The sequence below is a fragment of the Leucoraja erinacea genome, chromosome 5, assembly GCF_028641065.1.
Source record: "Leucoraja erinacea ecotype New England chromosome 5, Leri_hhj_1, whole genome shotgun sequence".
Classification (NCBI taxonomy): Eukaryota; Metazoa; Chordata; class Chondrichthyes; order Rajiformes; family Rajidae; genus Leucoraja; species Leucoraja erinaceus.
The window spans coordinates 10,329,355-10,347,765 of record NC_073381.1 but is presented as its reverse complement, the minus strand read 5'-3'; the positions used below and the strand labels follow the sequence as shown (position 1 = coordinate 10,347,765).

At 43.4% G+C, this 18,411-nt stretch overlaps 1 protein-coding gene across 1 annotated transcript in view; it reads left to right on the top strand.

The window, feature by feature from the left end:
* The window catches only part of adgrb3 (adhesion G protein-coupled receptor B3), a 711,502-nt gene that overhangs the window by 657,584 nt on the left and 35,507 nt on the right, over positions 1–18,411 (top strand). The window contains 2 exon segments of the mRNA XM_055635039.1: positions 427–466; positions 6,913–7,002. Of these exon segments, the coding sequence (XP_055491014.1) occupies positions 427–466; positions 6,913–7,002 (130 nt within the window).

Here is an 18,411-nt window from a genome sequence, read left to right as displayed (position 1 = left end):
TCTGGGTGCATCGCTGGAGAAAATGGATAGGTGATGTTTCGGGACCCTTTTTCAGACTTATTCGGAATAGCTCAGAATTACTTCAGAATAACTCGGGTTCATTGGAAGTTAAGCAAAGTTATCTTCAGTATTTTTTAATAGAAATCAATGCATGTTTTTATTTTAAAACACAAATTGCTGGAATAACTCAGCAGGTCAGGCAGCAAAACAAAATTGATAGGTAAAGTTTTGGGTTTAGACCTTTCTTCAAAGTCTGAAACATTGCCTAACCGTTTCCTCCACAGACGCTGTCTGTCGCATGGGGTAACTTCAGTACTTTGGGTTTTGGTCAAGATTCCAGCATCTGCCGTTCAACTGTGTCTGCTTGATTTTATTTAATTGTTGCCATTCGCGTTTTAATGGATTTTTCTGATTTGTTCTGAACAGACAGACTTTGAAAAGGACGTGGACATTGCTTGTCGGTCAGGTAAGAATTGACAGAATAAATATACGTGTATTAACTACAATAGGGATTGTCCTATTTCAGTCAGCGGCATAAAGCTGACAATGTCTCAACCTCCCATTGTGCTCCTCTCCCAATCTGTCTTAACCCTTTCCTTCCTCTTTGATCTCAGTGGCGAAGTTAGGTGTACCGTGGAACTAGGTGGATTTGACCATAGCTGCTATGATGTAGTCAGGCAATGTGGCAACATTGGATAACACACTGCAGCTAGCGTCAAACCTCAGCATAGGTCAAAGATTGATCAAACACCTAGCCTGGCCCACAGTTACCATGACAGAGTTGATTTGCCCCATGTATCGCATACATTCTGCTAGAGCCGTCAGATCATTGTGATGCAAAAGCATCAAGCAAAACTCTTGGCGAATACCCTGAATTAGTTGCAACATTGTACATTTTCAAGGAATTATTGTAACAGGTGGTATTGGCAGGGGGTTGGGCACTGCCTCCGACTGGGTTGAAAAGCTGGCCGAGCCTACAAGTGCTGAGAGGTGGATTGGATGTTAATAGATGTACTAACTAGAAGTACATACTGGATGTTGCTGGTGCTTTGGAACATCAGCTAGGAGCGCTGACTAACAGAGGTGGTGATGGCCATGTGGTGCATTGAAGAGAGTTTTGAGTATGTCACGGGTAGCATGACGTGGTGGCATTTGAAGATTCACTGACCTTGAACATGACTGAGACTGCTAGATAACAGCCAGGTCAAGATATGACTCCTGTGATGAATACCACTGTTTGCCATTGCAGTGTGTCCGGAGGGTTGCTTGACCCTTGCCTCCAAAGATGTGTGAAGTAAGGAGCCAATTCTCCTTACTTGTGCCATTCTCCAAGATGTATAACTCCTGCCAGCACCCGTTTCAGTCATGCTGCACCTCACCTAGGTCTGAATTCCAATGTTGGCTAATGCTAACCGCTGAATATTCCCATTCTCTGCTGAACTGCACAGCAGTAGCATTGCTAAGCATTGTTAGCACTATGTTCACAGTGGTCACTCAACAGCTAGCATTGAGCGATTGTGAATACACAGATTGTAACACACAGCAGCAGCAACGTGTACAAATAATTATACATCACAGTCCATTCACCAATTAGGGACCCAATCCAATTAACATGCTTAATGCCCCTGTCCCACTTAGGAAACCTGAACGGAAACCTCTGGAGACTTTGCGCCCCACCCAAGGTTTCCATGCGGTTCCCGGAGGTTTTTGGTCAGTCTCCCTACCTGCTTCCACTACCTGCAACCTCCGGCAACCACCTGCAACCTCCGGGAACCGCACGGAAACCTTGGGTGGGGCGCAAAGTCTCCAGAGGTTTCCGTTCAGGTTTCCTAAGTGGGACAGGGGCATTAGATTCTGGAATGCTGGGCAAGATAGACACTAAGAGATGAGTGAAAAAAAATGAACTCGGAACACTGGGAAAGGTTGACTTGGGACTGAGATGAATCAGGTTGTGGATGTCTAGAATTATCTGATGTTCCTGTCATCTTGGTGTTTATTCCAGCCTGAGAACAATGCAGGTTCATGTAAGCAAGAAATTTTCCCATAGAGCAGAAAAGTGAACCTTATATAATTCAGTCCCAATCAATCTCGGTGCAGGTCTGCCTAATCTAATTCAGTTCTTACTACTTATTTTCTTTCCAGGATGACACATGAAAATGAGTCATCCAGTGCAGAGAGATTAAAGGATTTATCAGCCAAGTAAAGCTAGAAGCAACTAAATTTCCATTAATATGGCAGGCAAAGTAACAGAGATTTGAGGACCATATTAATTGTGGTCATGCATCATACCTTCCCTGTCTCTGCACCTTGTCTGCTTTCACCATTAGCACAGCATAAGTGAACCTCGGTGCCCATATTAATACATGCATGAGAAATATGCGCTGTAGAAGAAAGACTTTGACATTTCATGGTTTTTCACTTTTTTTGAAACCTAAGCATTTACAACAAAGGGCTTCAAAGTGGAGGAGATTGTGTAATACCCGATGTAGTTAATTATCATGGAAGTGATGGTGGTTTGGAAATGCTGACACATTGCACAGTATTTATATTGTCTACATGCCTGAATTTTTGTGAAGAATTTGGTGACAGGATGAGTGGATGGCTAGCTCTTCTTGGTTATTAGTACATATCCTAGGTACGCCCAGCAGCTGGGAAGGTGTACCACTTAAGTCAGATCCCATTCATGTTCAAATACAGGAAGCTGCATATTCACCCCTCATGCATTTCTCCATTGAGACAATAGACAATAGGTGCAGGAGTAGGTCATTCGACCCATCGAGCCAGCACTGCCACTTCATGTGATCATGGCTGATCATCCCCAATCAGTACCCCGTTCCTGCCTTCTCCCCATATCCCCTGACTCCGCTATTTTTAAGAGCCCTATTTAGCTCTCTCTTGAAAGCATCCAGAGAACCTGCCTCCACCACCCTCTGAGGCAGAGAATTCCACAGACTCACAACTCTCCGCGAGAAAAAGTGTAACCCGTAACCATCCACTCCCAGTCCAACTGTTGACTCCGACCTCATTTTTCACCCCTTTTTGGAGGACAAGCTCAACTCTTCCCCCCTCCCCCCCATCATCAAAGAGGCCTTTCAGCCCATCAAGTTTATGCTGGCTCATCACTGCAGTCAAGAGCCTCATGACTCCACATTCTCTTCTATGCCCAAAGTCCATCCCTGGCCGTGGGCTTGATGCTTGTTCTGAGCAGCTGGCTGTAGTTCCTACAACCCAGGTCTGACGCAGCTGGTAGATCTGCTTCCTGGTTGCTCCATTGACCCGGGTTCAATGCAGACCACCAGTGCTGCCTGTGTGGAGTTTACACATTCTTCTTGCGACCATGTGGGTTTTTCCTGGATGATCCACCCGGCTTCCTCCCACATCCCAAATCCTGTTCGGGTTTGTGGGTTAATTGTCTTTTGGAAATTACCCTGCATCTGCAGGCGGCTGGTGGGAGAATCTTGAGAAATAGACATACAATGAGGGAGAATAGGTTACAGGCAAAGAAGTGGGGGGAGGGAATGGAATGACTGCAGTGATGAGCCAGCATAAACTTGATGGGCTGAAAGGCCTCTTTGATTAAAAAAAAACCTCATGAGGGAGCACGACCTGACTGTCCACCACCATTACTCTCTCCCCAACAACCCCACCAAGCCCCCTTTGTTTTACAAACAATCCAAACTGTAGGTGACTTTGTTGCTCTTCCACAGTGGGGTGGAGAACCTTTAAGTGCATACAGTGTTGAGGACTGGCCCACCTTGGCCCTCGCGCATTGCAGAAGCTTAGAAGCAGTGAACCTTTCCAGGATTGCTGGAGGTTCCAGACTATATTGCGAGGAAACCCTTTTGGAAAATAAACATGTCCTTCCTCACATCACTGCGGTAAACCAATCCAAACCTTCCCCTAAATGTGGACTACCAATTGGAGGTACTGGCAGAAGCACCATGGGCTGACAGGCTGTAGTTTTTAACATCAGGATCAAATATTTATTTGTAACATTTCGCCTTTTTTTCCCTTTAACTGAAGAATTTCCCCCAAAAAATGTGGTAAAGAAAATTCCCTGTTCATGCATCAGTTCCTACCAAGGTTTATCGCCAAGAGTGCTGTCCACATCAGTCCAGGCCTCCCTTGTCTGCAATGGTTGATCTGCACTAAGACACTATTCTCGGGAGGAGATTTGACCCTTCCTTCCATCACCCACCGTTTGTGGCCCAACTAATAATGAACCAGACAGACGATTCACTTCCTGATGGCTGTTCAGCAACTTCCAGGCATCCTACAGGTCGATGTTTAGCTGAGGGAATGATCATTTGCTGAATGGATGAAGATTGCTGACTGTATTTAAGGATCCGCTTTCTACAAGTGCTCCCTAATGTCCTGCATAATTTAGATATAAAGCCAGAATGATTTTGCATGTAATGATCAGTTGAATCCCTGCAGATTTCTACTCGAGTGTTGACACACACTGGGAGAATGGGTTCTGCTTAAGTGATCAGAGTGACTGTAAGGTCCAAAACATGAGGCAGAATCTTGAGAAAATCCAGAAGGAAAATAGAGAAACTGGAACGGAGGCATACGAGGTCATTAAATGGTATATTATTGTGACAAAGTGCCAGACAAATTTAATTTGTTTGGTTTAAAACGGCTCAAAAAAAAAGGGAAAAGATGCAATATTTTTTTCACAATTGTTTTTTAATGGGAATGTGTCAGGAGACGGTTGTATTAGCTGCATTGAATCAAAATTCACGATATAAATTCTCGTATTAGGGTTTACAAATGAAAGGTAACCACAGAGGTGCACTTGAAAATAATGTGTAAATGTCATGGCAAGAATCCAAAATGCAACACTGCGGCCTTTTGCAGAAGCTTAACAACATCAGGACAGCTCAGAGCACAGCAAAGGTCATATGGTACTTCAGTATGCACTCTCCGTAGCCCGAGCTGATTACTGTATGGATGGTGGTGAATGCAAATAGCATTGATTTTCCAACAAAATATTTATTCATTTTTATGAATCAGGCCTCTTGCACTTTCAGGGAATATTTTGAGCTGTTCGTTGCTGTTGATTTGGCAAGAATGCAAATAGTCAGTGGTTTTTACTTTGTCTGAGGCAGATGGGCCATTCAACCCATTCGACCCATGCTGGCCCCTGGGGGAGTAAACCCATCATTCACGTTTCCCTTCATATTTTTCCGAAACTTGACAACTTACTGTCTCTTACACATGCCCGTCAACTCACCTTGCATTCCTTGCCAATCACCTGCACTGGGAGTGATTTACAATGGCCCACTAATCTACCACACATCTTTGAAGTGTGACAGAAAACCAAAACAGCTGGAGAAAACCCACATCCAAACTCCACACAGGCAGCACTGAAGGTCAGGATCAAACACAGGTTGCTGAAACCATGAGGCAACAGCACAATCTGTGCGTCATCATTCCATAAAAACATAGAAAATAGGTGCTGGAGTAGGCCATTTAGCCCTTCGAGCCTACACCGCCATTCAATATGATTATGGCTAATCATCCAACTCAGTATCCTGTACCTGCCTTCTCTCCATACCCCCTGATTCCTTTAGCCACAAGGGCCACATCTAACTGCCTCTTAAATATAGCCAATGAACTGGCCTCAACTACCCTCTGTGCCAGAGAATTCCAGAGATTCTCTGTGTAAAAAATGATTTTCTCGTCTCGGTCCTAAAAGACTTCCCCCTTATCCTTAAACTGTGACCCCTTGTTCTGGACTTCCCCAACATCGGGAATAACCTTCCTGCATCTAGCCTGTCCAACCCCTTAAGAATTTTGTAAGTTTCTATAAGATCCCCCCCAATCAATCTTCTAAATTCTAGCGAGTACAAGCCGAGTCTATCCAGTCTTTCTTCATATGAAAGTCCTGCCATCCCAGGAATCAGTCTGGTGAACCTTCTCTGTACTCCCTCTATGGCAAGAATGTCTTTCCTCAGATTAGGAGACCAAAGCTATACGCAATACTCCAGGTGTGGTCTCACCAAGACCCTGTACAACTGCAGTAGAGCCTCCCTGCTCTTATACTCAAATCATTTTGCTATGAATGCTAACATACCATTCCATCCCATTTGGGAGTGTTTATGAATGTTTACTCTTAGATCCTGGCTCTTGTACGTGGAAACTATGTGCAACAGGATTAACACCACTGAAACCTGTGTCTTTCTGAGGAAGTTGGATGATTTGTCCAAGGGAAAGGTGTGTTAGAGTGGAAATATATCCCTTAGCTCCCGGGCACACAGCCAGTAACACTTCCTCTATTCCCCCGCTGCCTCAGCTCTTCGCTCAGAAGAACACACTCTAGCACTTGGACTTATTCCTAATTCTCAGAGCAGGTCCAGCAGCAGCAGCAGCATCAAAGATTGCTTCGCTCATTTCAGTCTTTGTTTTGAATTATTGCCATCATCCAACCGTGATTCAGGGAATGACGGACCCAAGGAATTAGCTTTGGGGAAAGCTATGAATAAATCCATTATATATTGTTGTCTTTGCCCAGTTCTATTTAAATAAATTTATCTCCAAGATTAAACTGAATCGCCAGAAATGTGCAGAGCTTGAAAGTTCTAGTTGTGTCACTTTTTATTCAGTCCTGAACCAGGTACAAAAGTGCATCTGCATCGATAACGTTGTTGTGCTCACATTGGTTATCCCTGTGAGAAATGCTGAGGGTTCACTTTCGCACTTTCCTGAACTGAGTTGTTCATATCAACTGAACAAGACCTTGTTAGATTTCATCCATCTCTGCATCTCCCATATTTCATTTTCCAGTATTTGTACTCCTTTTCAATGGGGTTCGGTTTACTAATTGGAGGGTAGGAGGGTTGTGCGGCTGTAATCATTTGGTATTGATGACAGTATTATTTCTTTTATTTTGGATATGCCAAACCAAAGATCATCTTGAACAGCACCATCGATCATCCCAGATCAAGAGTTTTTGTAGAACTGGCCATACTAAAATGATGCCTAACTATCCAAGCACAGGTGATCTTGAGTTCTGTTTGGTTTGTGGATTTAGTGCTATTTTTGTTTCCTGTCTTGTTGCTGTCTTGTTAGAAACTCAGAACAGCAGAAGTCATCATGTAAAAGTGAACATATGAACACACGCATCAGTTAAAATACAATTAAACGGATTAATTAGAAAAACAGTTCGAGCAGTGGTAAAGAGAATCTTTTCTTCACAATAAAAGTTGATATGATCTTGAATACACTTCCAGGGAGGATGGCGGAAGCAGGGTTTAATAGGAACCTTCAGAAGGGGATTGGATAAATGTGTAATGCAAAATGTGCGGTGGTGTTGGGGAAGAGGGATAAATTGGATATTTCTCAAAAAGCAGGAACAAGCACGATGGACTGGATGGACATTTCCTTTTAAGCCATTCTAGAGTTCCCATTGCTCTGAAACCCTCCTTTATGTAACTTTAATGGAAAGACAATAGAGAGGGGAATTTAGCAGCCATGATGTTTTTTACTGAATGGCTAAACCAAAATGACTTCCTTTATATGTATTTGGAGACCAAAACTGTATGCAGGTGTGGTCTCACCAAGACCCCTTACCAGGACCCCTACATTTAGGTATAAAATCTGCAGTAGAACCTCCCTGCTCCTATACTCAAATCCTTTTGCTATGAATGCTCCTATACTCAAATTCTTTTGCTATGAATAAGGCAGAGCAGTCTCCAGCCAGGCTCTGCAGACCCTGATGTAGTCATTGCCTTCCTGCATGTCCTCTGCAACCTCCCGTACACTCGAGCAGCCTGCAGTCAGGTTTACTGCACCCACTAAGATGCCTATGCACAGAAGCACATGCGCTGACAAAGGCAGGATCAAGAGGCAACAAAAAGAGTAATAAGTAGATACTTGCCTAACCTTTGTCATAATTTAATGCCCAAGGATATCTTGTATTGTTTATTTGGTGTGGTATTGTGTTCGATTATTGGGAACGAGTTGATCAGCAGTAGATGATAGGTGGGATGGGAATTTCAGAGGATGGGAAAGTAGAGGACTGTTCATTGGAATCAAGGCCGATAAGTTGTTCACTAACTTGCCGGCCAGATGTGATCTCTCGATGTTGCATCTCCCTCCCTCTCACACTTACTCCTGCCCCAACACTAGATTAATACATCTTTTAATTCCTGCTCTGCATTTTATGGCAAGCTGTCTCCAAAACCACCCAGTTATTGTTTCTTAACACCCTTAGCCCAAGCAATTGGGTTACAGCTGGAAACATGGCTTCTAATGTATGAATCGTCTTTTGTGATTGAAATTCTAAGTGATAACCAGAGGATGGACTTTGTCCTCCAAATCTTTACGCCATGGTCCGATGTCCTCAAGATTTTGGACACACTAGATTGTCGCAGGATGGAGTCCTGACTGCTCTCTGTAATGCTGTGAAACACTGCAATGGAATAGGTTTGGGATAACTGTAGGCTTGAATACCCAGACACATGCTTTGTATCTGCCCTTCTCATGGGCTGTCTTCACGCAGTGTACACTGAAGTAAATTGATTTCAATTGAATTATACTATCAAAGATAAAACACATGCTGTATAAATATTGAGGTGAAGGTCATGTAATATCAATTTAAAAGTGATGAGATTTATTTAAATAATCTGCCGTGGTTGTTTTTACAATCCATTAGATCTGCAGCAGTGGAGTTATTTAACACTGAATGATCTTGTCAGAGAAAATTAAAATAATAAGTGATTCATTTTTGGAATAACCTATGCTCAGTGCAGCCCGAGATATGCGCAAAGTAAAAGTACCCTAGAGTATAGCTGTTTTTTTTGCTGAAAGCATTATATCTTTCGTATTTTTCAATTCATATAGTGCATACATGAATTCATTATCTTTTTATTCTTGCACTCAACAGACATTTTCAAATTACCTTTTTTTTTTACATTTAACGTCCATTCCAACTCGGCTGCACAAGCAGGGAAGTGTAGGAGTCCAAAGGTTTTATAGTTGGAGATTCAATGGTATGGAAAACAGGGAGTTGCTCTGGAGTCACATATGTTTAATTCAGATGTGTGTTGCCTCCTTTGTATCAGGGTCAACAATGTCACCGAACAGTTTATGGCATTATAGCCAGGGTAAATAGCATGTGTCTGTGCACCATTCTGGTACAGATGCAGGATGAAAGAGGAATAAGATCCTGTAAAATGAAATCAAAGAGCAAGGTAGCAGATGAAAGTGTTGGACCTCAAAGGCTGTAATCTCTGAATTGCTTCCATTGTCATGTGCGAGTGAGTAAAAGGATAGAATGACTCGGATAAATGTGTGTAATGAAATGTGTTATGATCTGTAAAAAGAGGGCTGTAGATTTCTGGATCATTGGGACCATTTCTGGGGAATGTGGGACCTGTACAAGATGTGCAGGTTGCACCGGAACTGAAATAGGTCAGTTGCAATATTGTTGCAAATGTCCTATGTTCCATGTGATACCCTTTTGAGGACAATAAGGGGAAGATGTGCATCATGAGAGGGACCTGCTCAGTATTAAAGAATAGGTGCATGATGCCTAACAGCCTTAAATGGAGGATGGGCAGTACCCGACAGAGGTACACAAAATTATGAGAGGCACGGAGAGCGTAGATAATAAGGCACTTTTCCACATAGCAGAGAGCAAAGATCTTATAACTCCGCTATAGGATCGTTGGCAGAAAGTAGGTGTTTAGGTTAAGGGATAAGAGATTGAGTGGGACCTGAATAAAAAAACATTTTCATCCGGAGGGTGGATGGAGTGAGGAACTTTGTATTGTATTGTATTCAAATTTATTGTCATTGTCTCAATTTGAGACAACAAAATGAATTTCCCTTACAGGCAGTATCATAAAAAAAAATGATCATTAAAAAAATTTGTGATGGTGGAAAACAGAACATGTGGATGGTGGGGGCAGATACTTACACCAACATTTTGTTTCCACAAGTATCGACACCGATAGTACCCACAACTATCGACACCAATACAGGTAGTACCCACAAGTATCTGGACAAGCATTTGAGTTGTCAAAGCTTAGAAAGCAATGGAGCATGGTAAATCAATTCAGACAATCAATGATTGCCATGGACTTGGTAGGCAGAAGTTCCTGTGCTGTATGACTTAATCATTTTTCTTCTGAATGGTGTTGATGCTGTTTATAGGAATGTGACGTAATGTTGCACTGTGGAATTCTCATTTCAGAACATTGGAATCACTGCAGCTATCCACTCCCTTTAGTTCCCTTCCCCTACTCGTTATGTGTTTGGACTTAACAGAGGCTTCTTGTTGCCGTATCATGGTCTATCGCTTATATCTGCAATTCTTCCATTCTCTCTACTTACCCATCCATGAGATGGAGGTCCCCACATACACTGCTGTAATCAACCACTCTAGGGTGTTGAATATTTTCTTTCTATAAAACAGGTACACCATTTGACAGGCAAAGCCCCTGTCTGTGACTGTTTTAATTTGAACAAATGTTCTTTTGTCCATGCTGCACCTCCAGTGGCACAAAGGGACATTATGAATTCTGGGGAAAGCGTACAAACGTGTCCTTATGATAAATGGTGCTGCATCTGGTCTCCTATTGTCAAACCCTGTGCCATTAGTTTCATTTTTGACAACAGCTGTCTGTACGGAGTCTTTACATTCTCCCCGTGACTACTGGGTTTTCCCAGTCTCCTCTCACTCTCCAAAAACGTACAGATTTTGTAGGTTAATTTGGCTTCAGTAAAAATTGGAAATTGTCCTTAAACGTAGGATAGTGCTAGTCTACGGGTTTCGCTAGTTGGCGCGGACTCGGTAGCACAAAGGACCTATTTCCGCACTATATCTCTAAAGTAAACTAAACTAAGTTACACCTTGAATTTGGCACAAGCTGGAACCTCAGCCTGTGCCTGAGCTCTCTCCTGCTTTGGATATGTACCTGCCCGTGAGGGAAAGTGAAAGAGGATGATCAGGGAAGATGGTCTTCATGATAGAGTGGGTTGAAGGACATTATTCCTGCCGCCTCCTGTACCTAGAATCAGCAGCTACCAGTAATAGTGCCAGTAGTTACAGATACATCTTTGAAACTCGCTAGAATTTAGAAGATTGAGGGGGGATCTTATAGAAAGTTACAAAATTCTTAAGGGGTTGGACAGGCTAGATGCAGGAAGATTGTTCCCGATGTTGGGGAAGTCCAGAACAAGGGGTCACAGTTTAAGGATAAGGGGGAAGTCTTTTAGGACCGAAGATGAGAAAAACATTTTTCACACAGAGAGTGGTAAATCTGTGGAATTCTCTGCCACAGAAGGTAGTTGAGGCCAGTTCATTGGCTATATTTAAGATGGAGTTAGATGTGGCCCTAGTGGCTAAAGGGATCAGGGGGTATGGAGAAAAGGCAGGTACAGGATACTGAGTTGGATGATTAGCCATGATCATATTGAATGGCAGTGCAGGCTCGAAGGGCCGAATGGCCTACTCCTGCACCTATTTTCTATGTTTCTATGAACAGTCGTGACATGGCATCTTTCATCTGCATTAGGTGGGAAGGTGGTGTATGATTTTGCAGGAAACATTGCAGGAAATCCAGTAGCACCTCATTCTAGCCATGACATTTGGTTTGCATCAGGATGAGAGGGTGGTTATCACAAGGAATGATTGTGCATGTGCAAGATTATTTTGATGTTTCCCCTGGGTTATATTGAGGAATGCATTGCATATTTTTGCCTCATTAAAGGCTGCTACTTAACCTTGATATATTGACTGAATGCATCTTTTTGACCCTCGCTGAAGCTTTAAAATTGAGATATGGCACAGTTAATGTTCATGGATGCTGATTAGCTTGTAGATTGAGGCCTTCGTTCTGTTACTTATTTGTGTAAACAGAAGTAAGGCCTCAGTGATGTAAAGTGTAAAGTTTTGAGCACTAAATCCACACTAACAAACAAATGCACTGCACAGTCAGAGGGCCATCTCTTCGATGAGATCTTAATTTAAGGTCCCGTCCCATTTTTCAGGTAAAAGTGAAAGATCCCTCAGCTCTATTTTGACGAAGATCAGGAGAATTCTCTCCAAGCCAATATATAAATTAAATATACTAATAATTAATCTTATGTTTGAACTTGCAGTCATTGTCTTTCTCAAAGTTACGCTAATCACCACAGAAGTATTGCAATGTCTGAAATGCTTCACAGTCACCTTGGCATTGTGAATGTCACCAGTCTTTACTTTTCCTTTCCACTTTTATGCAGAATGTGTAAAAATACTACCCTCAATAGTTCCCCATTGCTGAGATTATATTGAATACACGCAGGAAACATAGAAACATAGAAATTAGGTGCAGGAGTAGGCCATTCGGCCCTTCGAGCCTGCACCGCCATTCAATATGATCATGGCTGATCATCCAACTCAGTATCCCGTACCTGCCTTCTCTCCATACCCTCTGATCCCCTTGGCCACAAGGGCCACATCTAACTCCCTCTTAAATATAGCCAATGAACTGGCCTCAACTACCCTCTGTGGCAGAGAGTTCCAGAGATTCACCACTCTCTGTGTGAAAAAAGTTCTCCTCATCTCGGTTTTAAAGGATTTCCCCCTTATCCTTAAGCTGTGACCCCTTGTCCTGGACTTCCCCAACATCGGGAACAATCTTCCTGCATCTAGCCTGTCCAACCCCTTAAGAATTTTGTAAGTTTCTATAAGATCCCCTCTCAATCTCCTAAATTCTAGAGAGTATAAACCAAGTCTATCCAGTCTTTCTTCATAAGACAGTCCTGACATCCCAGGAATCAGTCTGGTGAACCGTCTCTGCACTCCCTCTATGGCAAGTCTCTTGCACAGCAGTCCCCACTTCTGTTGGCCTTTATTCTAACGCGAAGAGTGAGTGAATTATAAATTTATAATGTAATAAACAGAGAAACAGAAAATGGGTGCAGGAGTAGGCCATTTGGCCCTTCGAGCCAGCACCGCCACCCAACATGATCATGGCTGATTATCCAAAATATATACCACATGCTTGATTTTACATTCTGACAGCAGAAGTCTTGTTCATTATTCAGGGGTGGTGGTGGAGGCATATAGGATGGTGGCTTTTAAGAGGCTTTTAGACAGGCACATGCAAGTGCAGGGAACAGAGAGAGATATGGGTCATGGACCAGCAGATGAGATCAGTTTTAACTTGGCATCATGTTCAGCACAAGCATTGTGGGCTGAAGGGCCTGTTTCCTGGCAGTACTGCTCTATGTTCTGTTGTCTTAACGGGTTACATGGAGAGCTGAATTGGATTATCATTTCCATGGCACATGCCCCAATTTGTGGATTTAGACAGCTTCTACAATTATTCACCTCTCATGGAGCCAAAAAACCCAGAACAGAACCAAATGAATGACCAAACAAACTTGATATAGAAAGTTAGAAACACAGAATTGCAGTTGCTGGTTTATACCCAAGGCAGACACAAAATTATGGATTAACTCAGCGGATCAGGCAGCATCTCTGAAGAAAAAGGATGGGTACCGTTTTGGATCACTACTCTTCGGTCTGGAGAAGGATCCTGCCCAAAACATCACATATCCTTTATCTCCAGAGATGCTGCCTGACCCGCTGAGTTACTCCAGCACTGTGTTAATCTTCGAAACAAACCATATATTTACTGAAGGTGCCTTTGATCTGCTAGTTCCAACACCTACTACAATGGATCACGTGTGAATCGGTGCATAACTTCATGTCATCATGTGGCTCCAGTTCAGTGCGTTCTGATTTCAGAAATCGTGCTCAACTTTCACTTTTCTCCAAGAACTATCCCTCTTTTTCTCCAAGAACCATTGCCTCTTTGGGTCTCCAACAGACCAATAACTATTTAATGCAAGAGTCATCCTCTAATTTGGTGTCTTGCTTACCTGATCTCCACCATAGAGGAATTGCCTTTCATTACCCAGACCCTTATCTCTTGGAGAAAACTTCCCTGCACCTTGATCCCTTAATGCAAGATGCTCCTTCAAACCTACTACTATTTGTAAGTTTATTGTGACCATTCTTAATTTCACTTCCCAAATTTTGACATTGCATATTCAAGGGAGGAAGCTTCAGTATATTATGCTACAATAACGCTGTGAAGGTTGTAGAGTGAAGATTACCTGCTCAATAGATCCCTTATTTTTAATATACAACTAGACCAAGTGGGACCCGTTGGGTCCCTGTCACATGGGAGGCCTGGTGCCCCAATGCAACGCGTTCCCTCAACGCAATATTCCACCACTCACCCACAGCCCCCATGGAAAGCCTGGTCCCCCAACGCAACCCTTTCCCCAACGCAAGATTCCACCACTCACCCATTTGCCCAAAGTAACCTGTTTCCACCACGCATGTGTTACCCCAATGCAACCCGTTCCCCCAACGCAATATTCCACCATTCACCCATAGCCCCCAACTGCGCAGGCACGGCTCTTTTCCCCGTATCCCCCAGCACTCCCTGCCCCTCCTCTTCATCCTCCTTCCTCTTTCCCCTCTCTTTCTCCCCTCCCCAATCCCTCCCTCACCTCTCCCTCCCTCTCTTTTCCCATACCCTCAATCACTACCTCCTTCCCTCAATAACTCCTCTCCCCTCCCTACCCCCTCCTATCCTTCTATCCCGCACCTCCTCCACTCTTCACCTCCCTCACTGCCCACCTTTCCCTCTATTCCCCACTCCCTACCTCCCACACTCCTTCCTCCTCTCCCTCTATTCCCCCAACTCCCCCAGTCTTCCTCCTCACCTCCCCCACTTTCCCCCCCTATCCCTCCCTACCCACTCCTCTCCCCCACCTCCCTAGGATCTTGAGAGTGCCTTTCCTCACCTTCCTTGCGTGCCCAGAGCAGTAGCGGCGCCCTCAAATCCAGGCTCGGCGCACAGACCTCGGATCCTCGGCGCGGCCTATCACCGCCCTCGCAGGACACCGCGAGGGTCCGGAGCAGCGGCAGCAGCAGCTGTCGCCCTCAGAGCCAGTCTCAGCGTCCAGGTCCTGGACCCTCGGCGTGTCCTCTTCCCACCCCCGGAACCGGCCGCAGACGCAGCCCCAGCCTCAGTGCCAAGGCGCCGGTGGATAATGGCGAGGGGAAAATATATGGCGATCCGAAAGTGTGCAAAGGCGACGCTCAGGACCCATGGGGTGTCAAGGAAAAACGAGAGGGGCGGGACAGGTGCTGATGCTGGGGTTTTTTTTGTCAATAATGTCAATCATTTGTAAAATATAACTTTAATCTGAATGAAACTTGACACAAACCACCACAGGACAATTGTAAGCAAGGTGGTGCAAAATATTTAGCGCTATCATGTACCATTTTGGCATAATTCCGGGATCACAATTATAGACAGACAGACACGCCCACATGCATAGAAACATACAAGATGAGAGTTTTAGTAATATATAGATGTTTTTTATACATATTGCAATACACCATCAATTCATTCTTCAGAGGCATGATGCTGAGGGTTCCTTTTACATGGTTTTGGATTACCTGTTACTGGTTAATTAGCCACATCCTGTGGTTTACACTATGTAGAGTAGGAGATTTCATGCTGTGTTGCCCAACGGCACAGCGTGTTAATATTTTTGCATATTTGGCCAGCACACTATTTTCCCAGAAATGTTAAAACCAGATTATAGGAAGCTGTGAGAAAGATACACGTGGAGACTTCATCCTGATACAATCGTAAACTAACATTCAAAAATGTAATATTTACTGAACAAAATAAGAAGCAATTGCAGTAAACCTGCAGTTTAAACATCCAACAGATATTAAAGGGATAAAGGCAAGTATTAACATTTTTCAAGAAAAACATTTTATTTAAAAATCTAATGCTTGTTAAGGTAATTGTTTGTCTAAAATTATTGGCCCACTGAAACCTCGTGCAATGTTCCGTTCTGCAGTTTTGCATTACTTCAATTTGCCAAAGAGAGCTAATCCCATTGTGTAATCCATCACATTAAGGGAGACTGGAAACAGCAGTCTATTTGCAAGGGTCCAATGAGTCTATTTAACATACTCTCTTGCAAGTGACAGTAAACAGAATTCACGATTGAAAATAAAGCAAACACTCCCGAGATAAGCCGAATTATCTACTCAGCATGACGTACGTGATATCGGCAACAAATGCTGGTTTTGCTACTGATGCCGATCTTTGGTATGTACTTAAAAAGGTAAAGCACAGTTATTAGATCAATAACTTCACAAAAATGCAGTGAATGGACAATTGTAATGCACATTATATCAATCCTATGCATTTGCAGTGTTTTAAGTTCCAGGCACAGAGGATGGGGTATTATTACCCAACCATTCATTCTAGCCGGGAATATTGGTAGCATAATAAGCAATTATTTTCCCTTGATCATTAATATCAGAATATTACATACAAATAATTTATCTCGCCTTGTCCCTTCTGTACGACATATTTAAAGAGTAATTGTTTCCCACTACCAGGAGTGGATAAGCAACTGATGCTGGTGAAGATCATTAATGTCCCAGCCTTTATAATGAGAATTATTCATGAATCAAGCTTAGTTTCCTCAGGCTTCTAAAAAAAATCCCCAGGCTTTCATCGTTATTAAATTAGATGGCAGGTTCAACATCCTTAAAATCTCAGTGGCGTACAGTGCAGGACAAGGTGATCCTGCCCTCTGCTCGCTGCAGGACTCATTCCATAAGCCTGGTTTTTGTGTGACTCTTTGCGGTTAAGTACAACTCCATGTAAGAGATTATCTACAGAATCAGCTTTTCAGAGAATTCCCCGAATAAGAATATACTCTTTTCTTGCGCCAGCTGGCCAGTTTGTCAGAGCTCTTTAGACCTTCCATTATTGACCCATTCACCAGGGGGAATAGTGTAATCTGCTCTGACAAAATGTCTTGCTGTCCTGAACACGATATCAAGTTATATAGAAAAGAACGAGTCTCAGTACCAGCTCGCTACTGAAGTCCCTCATCCCTGATAACATTGTGGAATCTCTTCCTTGCACACGGTGTTGCAGTGCAAGGTGATTCTGCAGAAGTACAGGCTGCCCCCATGAAGTGAGCATTGGTCAGTAAAGTTTAGTGCTTAGTGTAAAGGTTTCAGTATGGTTTGAAACGCAGTTGTCTTGAAGGCATTAGGTTTAGGTTTACTATTGTGGCACATACTGATCAAAGCAGATAATACTGCACTCAAATGCAATTAAGCCCAAGTGAAGTACAATAGGCAGAGCAAGGGGAAAAATACAGAGTGCACCAAAGGGCAAAATACAAAGATACATTAGATTTTGACAGAGATTTTACCGTCAAAATATCCCATGCACGCATTCTCCCACATGGCTGAGTCCAGAGTCATAGAGTCAATTAGCACACAAACAGCCCCTTTGGCCCACCAAGTATGTACTGAACATCAAGCAGCTCATTACACAACGTCTACATTAATGCCATTTTATTTTCCTCGCATACCTCCAGACTCCACCACTCACCTGCATACGAGGGATAAATTACAGCAGCTAATTAACCTTCCAATCCACATATCTATGGGATGTGGGAGCAAACCAGGAGGAAACCCATGCAGTCAAGGGAGAATATGCCCGTCTCCACACGACAGCTCGGAGGTCAGGACTGGGTCCGGGTCACTGGGGGCCGTGAGGCAGCTGCTCCCAAGCCCTTCACTCTGCCATTGGAGTGAGAAATCTTCTGGCCTTTGCATTGGCAGCGATCCAACTCTGCTGAGATATTTCAGTGCCTCTGAGCTTTGATTGGCAGCAAGCCTCAGGCTGAAAGAGAAACGCTGGAAGAAACGTGAACTGCCTTTAACTTTATTATTTTACTTTCTAGTTCCTCTTGTGGCACAAATTGCAAATTTGCAAATTGCAAATGCACTGCCCATGATTTATTAATACTAAAATTCATAGTCAGCGGGCAAGCCTTGGGGTGGGTGACATGCAATCAGTAAGACCAAAAGCACCATCACTACTTGAGTTTAAATAGATAAAAATGATCGAAGGGTGACAAGTCTCTGAAAATTACTACCCCAGAGGGTTGTGGAGGCTCGACCAGCAAGAATATTTAAAGAGATGCACAGTGGTGCAGTGGTAGAGTTGCTGCCTTACAGCACCGGAGACCTGGGTACGATCTTGACTACGGGTGCTGTCTGTATGGAGTTTGTACATTCTCCCTGTGACCGTATAGGTTTTCTCCGGATGCTCCAGTTTCCTACGTTAATAGGTTAATTGGCTTTGATTAAGGATTATAAATTGTCCCCAGTGTGTAGGGTAATGCTAGTGTACGGGAATCGCAGGTCGGCGCGGGCTCGGTGGGCCGAAAGGCCTGATTCCGCACTGTATCTCTACTAAACTGAACTAAGATGATGGATACATTTTTAGAAGGGTCAGGGAATGGTGGACAGTGGAAAGCTGACACACACAGGAGGAGTTGAGA